The sequence below is a fragment of the Solea senegalensis genome, linkage group LG18 (genome assembly GCF_019176455.1).
Source record: "Solea senegalensis isolate Sse05_10M linkage group LG18, IFAPA_SoseM_1, whole genome shotgun sequence".
In the NCBI taxonomy this organism is placed as follows: Eukaryota; Metazoa; Chordata; class Actinopteri; order Pleuronectiformes; family Soleidae; genus Solea; species Solea senegalensis.
The window spans coordinates 8,763,747-8,778,056 of NC_058041.1; the positions used below are offsets into that span (position 1 = coordinate 8,763,747).

Sequence of the window (14,310 nt, forward strand, 5' to 3'; positions counted from 1 at the left end):
CTTGTGTCTCTTTGTGGTTATTTTGCGTCTCGTTGTCGTCATTTTAGACACTGCCTCTTCTGAGCTTGAATTTTGGAATTACTCTGTGACATAGTCATTTTGTGTCTCTTATAGTTGAAATGATGTAACTTTGAGTGTCACTTTAGGGCCTCTTTAGTGTAACTCCCTGTGTTTGTGTTGTTGTTTTGTGCATCTTTGTAATCACCTGTTTGATGTTTGACGCCACTTTTAATTGGCATCCGGCACCTTTTTTGTTTCATTTATGTGTCTCTGTAGTTGTTTAACAAATTTTAAAGGCATTTTTGCAATAATTATGTGACTTTTCTGTCTTTGCGTTGTTTTTTGTGCCTATTTAAAGTCATTTTGTGTCTCTTTTTTCACTGTTTCTGTTCCTTTTTTCTTTTGTTGTCAGTCAAAAATGTTATATCATATATCTTTAGTTATTTGTTGGTGTCTTTCTGTGTTGTGGTCGTTTTGTGCCTTTTTAATGTAGCTTTGGAATAACTGCTTGACCTTTCTGTGTTTTTATTGAAGTTCATTGTAGGTCATTGTGTGTCTCTTTCTGTTGTCTTATGTGACTTTGTGTTCATTAAAAGTTTGTGTGTGTGTCTTGTCTGTGTGTTTTTGTTCTTTCTGGTCATTTTAAATGTTTTACAAGATATCTCTGCAGCTGTATGCATCCTTTGTGGTGTCTTTCTGTGTCTTTTTAGTAGCTTAGTGTCTTTTTAATGTAGTTTTGGGGTTATTTGTGTGACCTTTCAGCGCTTGCGCCATTTTGTGTCAGCTGATTGCCTTTCAACAAAAAGTCCCATGATGGGTCTTTGCGAACCTGGCTGACTCATTTAGTGTTTGCGATGTTTAAAATAAACACAATACGTATGCTCAGTTCAGCAGAGCCTTCATTTCTGTGCACAGGAACAGACAGGAAGCTGCTTCCATTTGCAGCAAAGCAACTTTACAAAGACCACGAGAGCAGCAGACAGAAATTTGCTTAGCCACATAACAGGAAGACCTTCACCGACCTCAACTCAGCGTCACACTGACATCACTTGACAATCTCAGTTTGCCTTATCAGGCTTTGTCTTATACATGAAGCCCGGCTACTGGTTGTCTCCCGAAGCACATACACTAATATAAAAACACCAGGATGCAGCAGTCAACAGCTGTTGTACATGCAAAATGTGCTTTGTTGTAGACCTGCTATTAAATATTATAGTTCCATTTTATTTTGTATGTTCCGTGTAGGTGAATGTATACACGAGAAAATAATATGTGACTTGTAAAATTCATAGAAATGCAAATGAAAACAACACTGTGGAAAGCAAAAAAGTGAACAAACATAACACTTTAAATCACTGAACGCAGCATGTTAGTATCATTTTTATTAACTAAAGATTTAATAGAAGTTATAACAAACTCAATAACAAAATTTCATATCACAAAGCCTTAATGAGAAGGGGAAAGACATTCACTTGCCTGATTTTGTTTTCCTGTTGCTGCTGCATGTGTCTCAGACAAACCTGAGGCTCTTGTGTTGGTGGAGAGCCGGAGCTGTACATTTTCAGCTTGTCTGCTTCGCTCTCAATTTCCTGTTCTCTGTGTTTGTGTGTCTCCTCTGAGAGAAAAAAAAAGAGAGGCAACAACCAGTGAGACACAACTTTACAGAAACACACGCCTCAAGAAATGGGAAGTCTCAAGTTATGGAAACATGAATCATTTCTATACATTACAACACAACAACCCCCTTTTTTTAAAAAAAAATAAAGATCAAAACATCAAGAATGAACTACAATGTCAACATTAATACAGTCATCTTGTTGACACATTTTTTAAGTTTTTCCTATAAAATTGACATGGAACATAAGGACCATTTGTATTTGTGTGAGTAAAAAAATAAATAAATCACCAGTGACAAATGGATTCTCCTTCTCTTACCACATACACAATGTGCCCTCTAGTGGAAAGTGAAGTTAAATACAAACTACATTTTTACTAGTCGTTTGTATGTATAACAGGTATCCTATATCTAACTTCTTCATAGTATAAATTAATATTTCACATGTCCACATCTGCATCACGTTTTTCCATCCATGTCTGAGGTGTTTGTTTTTATATATCTTTACTCAGAACTTAATCAGAACTTAGTACGAATCGGTCCCCAACATATAACATCGAATATTGGTAGGAATAAGGTACGACCCACAACAGTACGGTCGTCAATGGGTATGTGCTATATTCTTTTATGACAAGTACAGGGCCCCACATTAAGCAGGGTATCAAAAAATTAAATGGAACTTATGTAGTTCCTCTCCACGGAAATCTTTAGTAAAAGGCGAAAGATTTATTCGAGCTGAAGAGAAACATAAGTATACTTCTGATGAATGTAAACTCAGGGGTCTCATTCCTTGACATGACTTTTACAGTGATGGTTTTACTAGATTTCAATGAGCAATTGAACGATTCACACTGTATCATGTGCTCTATTGCTATAAAGGAGGATAGGAATAAACATAATTTGGAAAAATAATAGGAAAAACCCGAATAACGTATTTACAAAATGGTTAGAACTCGTACGCAGTGCATGACGGGAAGTGATAAGACGACCCGGCACCTCTCCCACTTTGTGAGAGACATGTACCGCACTGGAGGAGCTTTTGTTAGTCAATAAACGTTATGAGAAATGTGTGGAAATGCTTAAGATGACAAAACACAAGAACGACTATGGTTTTAACTACATTGTAAAACAAGCGTAAACATAATGAGCATACGAAGTAGTCAATTAGTAAAAACATGAGAGAACTCACCGTGGCTACTTCCGTTCCAACAGGAAGTCGTTCCAGCAAAAAATGTAAGACTTGCTTTGAAATGAAATTTTTGTTTCGCATATATTTGCCTAGTTTTTAACGGGTAAACTTCACAGAGACCCTCTAAAATTGCACCTTTCAATTGTATGACCTAATAAAAACACTCTGGTCTTAAACTGGTGCATATGGCACACTGGTTTAGTTAGGATTTTCAGCACAATTAAATTATTTAATATTGTTACCAGCATGAATTACTTGATCCCAGTTTTTATTACGACCATACACAAAGTTTATAACAATCAGAATGTTAGAAGTACAAGAAGTACAACAGAGAAATGGCAGTTTTGTGCAAAAAAACCCAGCATCATCACCATTATCAACACTGGCTGGATCTAGAATTCTCAACATCTAACTGGCAGGGTTTTCTGTGGCAAAGAAACAGTAACATTAAAATAACCTCTGTATTGAAGGATCAACGCAGTTCCAACAACACTTAGAACACAATATCAATTTTCATAAATTTTCTTCATCCTACTATTTATAACATAAGAATATATAACACTATCTCTGTGGTGAACCTCCTGATGTTATTGATGATTAGTGAGCGCACTCAGATTACAGGCCACCTCAAACCATTTAAAGAGGGCACACAATCTTTGGACTGACTTGTCACCTTCATCATTTCTATATCCAAACAATGAAGTAGTTGTACTCTATCTTTTGGTCATCTGTTCAAATATAAATATAGGTCAATATTTTAATATAAAATAAGGCAAGTTTCAATTAGTACAAATGTTCCTTCCAGTTTGTCAAACCACTGATTTTTCACTGTCCACAGATACATGACCACAAGACTTGGCTGCAGAACTCATCAGTGTAGCTTTGTTTCATCATCTTGTCAGTTGTGTAAAACTGTAAAAACTGTTGCATGAAAAAAGTGTCTATGTGCAGCTTTACTCAGTTCATATGGCCTTGACATCGATGAGGTGGCCATGCTGGGCCGACTGCCTTAAGGTCTTGATCCCTTGAAGTTTGCGGCCGTGGAGTGTGAACTGAGACCAGGCGGCCAGCTGGAGCAGGGCACAGGCGATAGGCACAAACACCAACAAGTAGAAGCAGCCCAGGCGTAGAGGTGGCGTCCCTGAGCCGGAGACAACGTCAGGCACTGAAACCAGGGAGTCCTTCACAGGCTCCCTCTCAAAAATATCATAACCTGGGGGAAAGAAATCCAGCAACAAAAAATAAATACAAATGAATACAGTAACATATTTAACTATTTTCTCACAATATTCGTTTAAATGAGCCAGTATCATCAAATTCTTGATACTGAAATAACCTAATAATAAATCAGGTCAAATATACAAACATTTTGGTTGTAAATGTATGGAAAACAAAAAATACCCATTATATTTTCAGGGCATTAATGAATACAATTATGTCCTTTCTTGCCCATGGGTGTCAGCTATATAAAAATGCAGTGTTTTGTGATCAAACGCTTGAAAGTGTGTGTGTATGTGTGTGTGTGGCGGAGGGGGGGGGCATTATTTTACCCTCATGTAGAGCTGAGCAAGCTCTACATGAGGGTAAAATAATCTGTCACATGACCTCAGCTAAGCTAAATTTCCTCAGGGCCGACAAGTGCAGATCTGTCTCATTTTATCACTTGTTTTTAATCTTTACAACAATTTCAAACCTCACTAAAGTCACATTGTTGAAAAGGATACAGATCACAGATAAGGTCTGGGAATGTATTTGCTATTTCAGCTGAGCTACTTTTTCCTGCAACATTTAAAAGTAGCTCACGTTATACACTTCCTAATAAAGAGCCGAGTATGCCAGTGACACAGTACCTGTGTAAACACACAGCAGCCAGGTGCCAATGAGTGGGGCGAATGTCTGGCCCGGTTTGGTCAACAAGGCTACCATCCCGAAGAGGAGAGCAGACGTGGCCTGCTGACGTCGGTTGACCACAAAGTCTTCGTCCACCAGATCAGAAATGACCAGTTTCAGCAGCTTGCACGTCCCCTCCGTAAACACCCGATTACTGGGAGAATGAGAGTGCAGGTTAGAGTCAGTCAGCCAAAACAGAAAACATCAACTGCAATGCAATTTATTCTTAACAGTTACACTTTTTGACTTGACAGAGAGGACTAAGGTGTCCCTGGAGCTGAAAAACGAATTGAAATCTTAAACATCACAGAGAAAATGTAAGGTATCTTTATCTGGATAGAAACGCTATACATAGAGGGTATTTTTTAAAAAGCATGGGATAAAGTCATGATTTGGGGCTACATAAATAAAGCACAGTTTCACAGTATACAACAAGGGAGAGGTGTTGAGTGTGTGTATTGAGCGAGTAGGAGAGAGGGAGTGGTGCAATTAAGCGTGTCTTCATACTGGTTTTCAGTATGCACTGGCATACAGCCCAGCACTTTTGTATGACAAAGGAAAGTTAAGACAATATTTGAATAGGACAGTATTTGAATGTGACAAACACTCCTTTGCTTGTCTTAGTAAATAAATGTTGTGCATTAATTCTCGTACGCGCTCAACTTATATTGATATGCATTGTGGTGTGGTTGTATCTTCAGCTTTAACAAAAAGACAATAATGCGTGTGCATGGCCATACCTAGCAATGAAGATGCACAGCAGATATATGTGGTCGGCCCCGGCAAGCACCATTACCACACTAAGTCCCAGTTTGACCATAAATAGCCAGCGGATAACGTGGTAAACCCCATAACGTTGGCACAGTGTCAGGAAATACATGTTGTTCAGGTGAGGAGCAATGTAAGAGATCCCTGCATGAGAGCAGAAGCAAAGAAGCATTACAAATTAAAAACAAAACAAAATACCCTAGCAGAAATAATAAGCTTTTCAACAGAAAATGATATGCATTGCCAACAAACAAGAATGTAAATCAATAAAAACAGAAAACTAATTTACTGGACTTCAAAGCTGCTTGTATTTTGTTCAAGATTTAAATTAAACAGTCCAATTTAGATGGCAACTTAAACCTATTCATCACATAAGATAAGCCTTTATATCGATTTGCGTAAAAAAAAAATGGGATATGTTTACTCTGTGTTCACCATATATTCTTTTAACAAAACAAGTAAACCCAGTGCAAGCTGCAGAACAATAAGACTGTCCTAAACCTCGAATGGCATTGATAATGATAATTACAGCTTAACTCTAGTTTCACAGCGCCTGGATTGAAAGAGCTGAATGTTAGAATTACTTATTTGTTCTTGGCGACCTTACCGAGTAAGATGGAGCCCGTGGAGGCTGAAATATTGTCAGAGAGGAGATGTTCAAGGAAAAGAGGGAAGAAGTTGTTGTTGAAGTGGCAGTGAAATACCTATAGGAAGAGAATTAACATGAATAAAATGTAATTTGATTAGAAGGAAGAAAAAAATATTGGATACATAAAATCCAGGTTCCATCAGTGTACTTTTACAACTAAAAGTTAAGTTAAGTTAGTAGCTAAGTTATACAATAATAGACTTGCTGCTAATACAGGATTAGCAGCAAGGATAATACAGCATATCTTATGTAGTACCAAGTATTCTAAAACACATCTATGTACTGTGTTTACATTCTCAGAGCTTGTTTAATTACAAATTATAATTATGTATTAACCAACATCTTGACATTTACACAACTATTGCAATTATATAACTACAACAGTAGATTGAATGGGTTAACCCATAATTGATATGCATTGCAGTGTGGTTGTATCTTCAGCTTTAACAAAAAGACAATAATGCGTGTGCATGGCCATACCTAGCAATGAAGATGCACAGCAGATATATGTGGTCAGCCCCGGCAAGCACCATTACCACACTAAGTCCTAGTTTGACCATAAATAGCCAGTTAATGTGGGCCATTATGAGTTAATGGCCCACTTAATCTTAACTAGAATTAAAAACACATTCAATGTCATCAATAATCTTACCTGAATCAGGTTCATTGACACAAACCACTTGAAGTTCCTGTGTCTGGAAAGCTGCTTAAGGTACAGTCTGACAGTGACAGGTTTTTCCGGTTGGGTAGATGGAGAATTGCCAACACTGATCCTGGAATAGAGTAGAGGAAGTAAAATGGATGAAAATAAAGAGGAAGAATGCCAGTGTTACTGTAAATTTAAAATCCTTACTCTTTGTGCATCAATGTCTCATCCTTTCTTGGACAGGCCATCTGTTGAAAACTATGACGTAGCATCCTGGACACTATGAAAAAGCCCAAGACGGAAAAAGATGCCAGTGTCACACAGAAGAGGCGGAACAAGTAGAAATCCTCTTTGTCCCAGAAAGAGTAGGACAGAAAGACGGAGAACGAGCCCAAAGCGCTGAACACTGAACAGTGGAAGTTGAGGCGCGTGCGATCCGCAGCGGACACTGCCAGGTCAGCCAGCAGGGCACTGTGGTGGAGGTCCACCATGGTGAGGAATCCGTCGTAGAGGCACAAGCACAGCAGGAACTGCAGGCCAGGCCTGGCCCACGCCACCCAGAAGGCCAGGAACGACAGCGCAAAGAGAGGGCCATTTGTGGAGAGAGCCTTCAGCCGCTTTAGCACCACTTCTGAGGATGTGACCTGAGAGCCTGACCTGGGAGTAAAAACAAAAAACACAAGGAGGTCACTTTAATATAACTAAATAATATAAAATATTCACCTGTGCAATTACAGGAAGAGCAAACTACACACAAAATATCACATCAAACGTCAGGTTGTATGTTTTATGTGATGCATGTGCTGGTGCCTTTTGCTTTGCATGCGATCTATTACCCATATTTTGCAGCGGCTTTATGTTGTCTTGTTTGTTGCTGCATGTCGGCAACTACGTGCACTAGCTGCTTAGAGTTGTGATTTTGTTTATGTTATGTGCCTCTGCTTGCATGCACGTTCCTGTTCTGCAAAGTTTATTATGTTTATTTGGAGTGGGGAATATTTACAGTTTTTTCCCAAGAGTGGAGGAAAGAAACAGGATGAGGACACTTACTGGGGGGAGCTGAGGAAGGAGCGATCGCTCAACCAGCCAAAGAGAGGGTCATTCACACTGTTCCATATGAGGAAAACTGTCTGTGGAGCATCATAAGCAACAATTTTCTTTCAGAGTGACTAACCAAACATATAAAAAACATCTTGGCATTATTTGGCTGGTATGCTAAATTTAATATTCTACCACAAGTCAAAGTTAAGATACATGTTTCTGACACATGCTCACACCCATCTTTCTTCTCACTCACCTCTCCCACCCAGAAGGAGATTTTATCAATCTTGTAGACGGACACAAATGTCTCCACATAGTAAAGCAGGAACACGTTGTGAAGGATGGAGATAAAAAGGGACAAAGAGCCATAGAGCACCCCAGTGGAGAAGACACCTTGCCAGAAGCCCCAGACACTCCTGCCCATTCTTCTATTTCAGTCTCTCTGCGCCAAGCTGTAACCATCTCACGGCCTGGCAAACCCAGGGTCACCACATCATCATGACCTAAAAATAAAACAACAAAAACAGTGTCATTCTTTCAGGTGTTTACTGTATTTGTGTGATATTTGTTGTGGTTATTGAAAGGTGCTGCAGCATCTCATGGAAAACTCTCGGCATGAAACCCCAAATTATACTGCTATTTCCTGTTGTTTCCTGAAGAGTTTTAGTCAGTAAGTACTTAGCAGTTGTTCTGTTGTTCACTGCGGTGAGAGTGAAAGCTGCTTTTCTTTGTAGAGCCAGTTCAGAATTGGTATTAACATCCATCTTCAGTGCAGACAGCCTTACATTAATGCATCCTAAATGCATATCCTGTGACCAAGTGATTGGATCTGTCATCCCCTCGCCCTTTATTCAAATACACACTGATGTTAATTATGTATTTAAGGAGTCTGCATGTTTGTGTATGTGAGTAATCTGTGCGAGTGTGCATGCAAAAGAGAGAGAAAGAAAGAAGAGACAAAAGGAGCTCTAGGGAACCAATGCTACTGTGACATGATATACCTTTTAACCATTAGCAAAAATAAATCATGTTATAATTGTGGCTGCAAATAAATGAATGTACGAGCAGTGATTGCGTGCATGCGCTCAGCAAATGTGACCAATGTGGCCACGCATTCCCAAACACCTCCAAATGTGTTTTCGGTCATCGGATCTGAGGATGCATGTGATGGTTTGCGAGAGCTCAGAACTGTAGCTAGCGCAATCTGCCTAAAATCAGATCACTCCGGACACATGGTAATACCAGGTCTGACTGTGAACTGGGTCAAACCCCAACAACAGAAGTAGAGTTATTTGATACCACTCACATGCAAATTGCTGCTTTCACATGGGGTACATTGCGTTATAATGCTGTTTCATTGTGCTCTGTGTAATTCACACCTGCATGCAAAGGGGTGAGATGTTAAGAGGAAAAAGGAGCTGGTAAGGGAATATAATGTTATCTCCATGTCACATCTCAGTTTCAGTCTTACAGATGAGGACAAACGTCTGCATCAGATCCTCATTTAACGTTATCTTCTACTTCCGTGTCTCATTGCATTCTCACACGTAGCAGCCGTCTTACTTCACTAAGTTGCACAAGCTCAGGCTTGCTATGAGCTCCAAACATATCTTCAGGGTAGAAAGTTGTTTCACAGCCCCAAATAGGTGCCTCAAAGTGATGTGATATCAATCTGTCAGTCAGGCACAAAGTACCATAGAAGCTCTAGCTGCGAAATCACAGGATCTGAGTGAGATCGCAAACTTGGCCAAAGCAATGTTCATGGAGTATGACTAAAAGCTTTCCAACAGTGTTTCTATCAGATTCAGGCAGTAAAGCTGACTGCTCCTACTCCACAACACACCTTGTATCACTTATCATATCAGAAGTGGTTTACTATTCAAGAAGATAGGCCTTCAAGTTCATTCATCTTCAGATTAAGAGCCTTTTCACCTGTGCAGCTTGAGATGATGCACCTGTTGTATTCACTCTTAACAGGTCCTGCGTGTAAAATGTAGGTTATTCAGACGAAATTGAAGATAAAGTAAATGCTTACTGAAGGGTACATAGATTCTCCAACACACTTAGGAGGGAAGGGTAAGTTGAGGAATGCCAAAAGATATGATACACAAACAAGGTCGACTGAGCAACAGGTGTCTTGACCATAACTGAAAGGTGAGCCATTTGATCAGGAGTTACAGCTTCACAATTTAAGGAAAGGTTAAGGCAAGTGATGTACCTACAGATTTGGAAACATAAAGGTCTGAAATAACATACTTAACGCCTTTTATCTTTATATTTTGTGTTTTATTTAATCATTTTTAATCTTTATTCATGATATTTGCTTTTAAGTGGGGTTGTCTTGTTGCTTTTACTTCTCTTGTATCTGAATTTTGTGGCTTTGCTTTCGTGTCTCTTTGTCCAAGCAAGCCGGTCAAAGCACTCTGTTTAGTGTTTTAAAAGCGGTTATAAATAAATTGATTGTTGCTGTTATTAATGATTGACAACAGCTGCACTTGGCGTATTCTTACCGGCTCGAATTAATTGAAAAGATATTCTTTCAGAGAGTGAGTGTCTGTCAGAAGCAGCTGATAAACACGATAGTCTGCGCTGAACAGGTTGCGGAAAGCAGCTAGCATTGGTTAGCATTGGTTAACCTCACGAAATCGCTAACATTAGCTGTGCAGTTAATGTCACCACGCTACCTATTGTCTAGTGATACATTCACGACTAACTTAACGTATGTTGAAAACAACTCAAATAGACATTACGTACCAAAGTGTGGGATGGTGAGCCGGTGAAATAAAGTCGTGTTTGGCACGGTGCTCTGTGTCAGGGCTGAGTCTCAAACACAGGAGGGCGGTGACGTTGTTGGCAGACCCGCCACGTCATGACAGCAGCCGGTTACTCCGTGGACTAGGTTTGCGCCTGTTTCATTGTGTGTGTATTGGTAACTGATTGTGTACTTTGCTGCTGTTATTTTCAATAAAGATTGAGAAAAAAAAAGGTGGTTAGGCGTGTTCCCAGCAGTGTTAGAGCGCCATCCAGTGACATAGATAGATAGACAGATAGACAGACAGACAGGCAGACAGACACAGACATACAGACAGACAGATAGATCGATAGATATTATAAGAATAGGGGAAAGGAAAGAATGTGATTAAAATGACATAAAATAGCTGCATTTGTCAATTTTGAAACCCATTCTATTTTTCTCCAGCAGGGGTCAGTCAATTGACACAGAAGAATGAATGGATCAGACTGTGACATCTCATTCTGGTAAACAAAATGGCAAATAAAACACTATTTTTAACATAAGATTACCTGTTTCAGTCATATAGCAAGGTGGCTTTGTGTTCTGTATTTACAGTTATTATCCTTTTAACACTTCTACTGTCACCATTAACTCAGTTTTTATTAACCTATTCATTTGTGTGTACATTACCCCCATTTTAGTGAGTCTTTTTAGTGATTATTTGCCTGTGTCTCTTAAGTTTTTGTTTTTGTTGTTTTTTTTTTCCAAATTCCTGATGTGTTGATATTGACTTCTCCAACACATTTTTAAAATATATAATAAACAAAAGGTTGGTCTAAGGCAGTGTTTCTCAAACTTTTTAAGACCAAGAACCATTAGAAAACACTCACAGACCACTTAACTCAAAATAGCCCCAAAACCGGTCCACTGAACTGCTCAAGTCATTCAATGCCACAACACAAATATTTTTTTTTGATTTTACATTGGCTATTAGTTGATTTGATATCGAAAACAACACATGCGTTACACACAGCAGTTTGATAAACACTGAAATTAAAACACTGACATTTTACATTTTAAAACATGATGTTACTTGCTTGTCACCTTGCAGACCACTAGGGGGTGCTCACGGACCACCAGCGGTCTGCGGACCACACTTTTAACAACATGTTAAATATCTAAATAGTGTTCAGCTTAATATAGTTAGGGTTCGAGCAACTTGGTTGCAAGAACCCTATTGAAACTGTGATGTTTATTAGGGTTCGAGCAACTTGGTTGCGCAAGAACCCTATTGTAATCGTAAGAGTTATTCTTCTTATTCTTCCGCCTTCCAAATAAATCGCGTTTTTGAGGCCCTGAACATGCCCCAAAACTCACCATTCTTTGCAAGTGCATCAGACCTGGTGTAAATTTACGTTTATTAATGTTTCGGGGAATGTGCATTAAAAAATGAAAGTGGGCGGGGCAAATAACTGCTCCACCCCCTAAAACTTGTGGGCCTGAGGAGCACGTTTAATGTACATGCACGAAACTTGGTACACGCGTTCTTTAGGTCGGGATGGTCAAAAAAGTCAGCGTAGCCTATGCTCTAAAACGAACAGGAAAGCCGCCATCTTGGATTGAAAATTCATTTTTTGCCGATTTTGGCCATATCGCACCATCGGTATTTGAACGAACTTGTCCTAGAGCTTACATGGGATCACGTTCAAACTTGGTGAGGTCACTTTGGACAAGTTGAGGATCTAAAGTTGCTAAAAACTTTTTAATAAGTATCATGGTGTACGAGAAAGGGGCCGGCAAAGTTGGTGAAAATTTTTATTTTTCGCCACAGGCAACAAAACTCTTATAACTTTGCGATAGAAGGTCACTTCCCAACCAAATTACCTAGGGTTGATGATGGACCATTGCTGAAGAAGTCTGTGGAAAAACTGTACATTTTTAGCACAGCGCCTCCTTGTGGTAACAGAAAATACAACAAATACACAATTTCGGTAATAACTTTTACATATTTAATCGTATCAAACTCAAAATTTGTGACAACATTTAAAACACATGAAAGATGATGCGTGCTTATTATGATAACAAATGGCGCAACGGTGTTGCCATAGCAACACTGCAAAGTCAGATATTTGTGACAAAAAAACAAACTGCTACAACTTTGCGAAACTGAGTCCAATCTGAACCAAACTTGCTAGGATTGATGATAGTCTGGCCCTGAAGACACCTATTTGAAAATATTCACTTTCAAAAACAGCGCCCCCTTGTGACAGCAGCCACTATGACACCTGATATTTGAATGAACTTGTCCTAGAGTTTTTGTGCGATCACCTTGAAAATTAGTGAGGTCACTGTGAACAAGTTGCCGAGCATAAGTTACTGAAAGCTTTTTAAAATGTCGCTCGGTGTACGAGATAGGGGGCGCCAAAGTTGGTGTTCATTCATATTTTTCACAACAAAAGGCAAAACTCTTACAACCCGTAAAACTTGTCCTCCTGAGGAGCACGTTGAATGTACATGCACGAAACTTGGTACTCACGCGTTCGTTAGGTCCAGACGGTCAAAAAAGTCAGCGTAGCCGAACCTCTAAAACGAACAGGAAAGCCGCCATTTTGGATTGAAAGTACATTTTTCGCAGATTTTGGCCATTTCGCACCAATGGTATGTGAACGCACTTGTCATAGAGCTTTAATTCGATCACCTTCAAACTGGTTGAGGTCACTGTGAATAAGTTGAGGATCTAAAGTTATTAAAAGTTTTTTAAAATGTCACATGGTTTTTGAGATAGGGGGCGCCAAAGTTGGCGTTCATTCATATTTTTCACAACAAAAGGCGAAACTCTTACAACCCGTAAAACTTGTCCTCCTGAGGAGCACGTTTAATGTACATGCACTAAACTTGGTACTCACGCGTTCCTTAGGTCAGGACGGTCAAAAAATTCAAAGCAGCCTATGCTCTAAAACGAACGGGAAAGCCGCCATCTTGGATTGAAAGTACATTTTTTGCAGATTTTGGCCATTTCGCACCAATGGTATGTGAACGCACTTGTCATAGAGCTTTCATGGGATCACCTTGAAACTTTGTGAGGTCACTGTGAACAAGTTGAGGATCCAAAGGTATCAAAATCTTTTCATTAAGTATCACGGCGAACAAGAAGAAGGTCAGGAAAGTTGGCGAAAATCACGATTCCTCGCAACACACAACAATCTCTTATAACTTTGCCATGGAAGGTCAGATAGTAACCAAACAAGTGACAATCGATGATGGGCCCTTGCTAAAGATGTCTATGCAAAAACTGTAAATTTTGAAACATCGCCTCCTGGTGGTGGCAAACACTAGGAAGTCTGGTATTTCGCAACACACAACAAACTCTTATAACTTTGCGATTGAAGGTCAGATCTTAACCAAACTTGTGATGATCGATGATGGGCTTTTGCTGAAGATGCCTATGCAAAAATTGTAAATTTTGGAAACAGCGCCACCTGGTGGTAACAGAAAGTACAAGTTCACAATTTCCCTTATAACTTTAACAAATGTCCTTGTATCAAACTCAAAATTTGGGAAAACATTCAAACACATGGTAGATGATGTGTGCCTAATATGATAACAAATTGTTCAACAGTGTTGCCATGACAACACTACAAAGTCAGATATTTGCGACAAAAAACAAACTGCTACCACTTTGCGAATGCTATTCCAATCTGAACCAAACTTGCTAGGATTGATGATAGTCAATCCCTGAAGATGCCTATATGAAAATATTCATTTTCAAAAACAGTGC

At 39.2% G+C, this 14,310-nt stretch overlaps 1 protein-coding gene and 1 non-coding gene across 2 annotated transcripts; both read right to left on the reverse strand.

Moving 5' to 3' along the window:
• Positions 1–2,256: 2,256 nt before the first annotated feature.
• LOC122759747 lies at positions 2,257–2,370 on the reverse strand. Its single transcript, XR_006358302.1, has one exon. It is a non-coding gene; the product is annotated as a U5 spliceosomal RNA (small nuclear RNA).
• Positions 2,371–3,055: 685 nt separating this feature from the next.
• Positions 3,056–10,673, reverse strand: LOC122758807 (transmembrane protein 180-like). Its single transcript, XM_044013130.1, has 9 exons — positions 10,553–10,673; positions 8,055–8,301; positions 7,808–7,887; positions 6,965–7,414; positions 6,764–6,884; positions 6,070–6,166; positions 5,435–5,606; positions 4,655–4,848; positions 3,056–4,017 (listed from the first exon to the last, which is right to left on the reverse strand). The coding sequence occupies exons 2-9, from the start codon at positions 8,220–8,222 to the stop codon at positions 3,767–3,769; spliced, it is 1,533 nt and encodes a 510-aa protein (XP_043869065.1). The 5' UTR covers positions 8,223–8,301; positions 10,553–10,673; the 3' UTR covers positions 3,056–3,766.
• Positions 10,674–14,310: the final 3,637 nt, after the last annotated feature.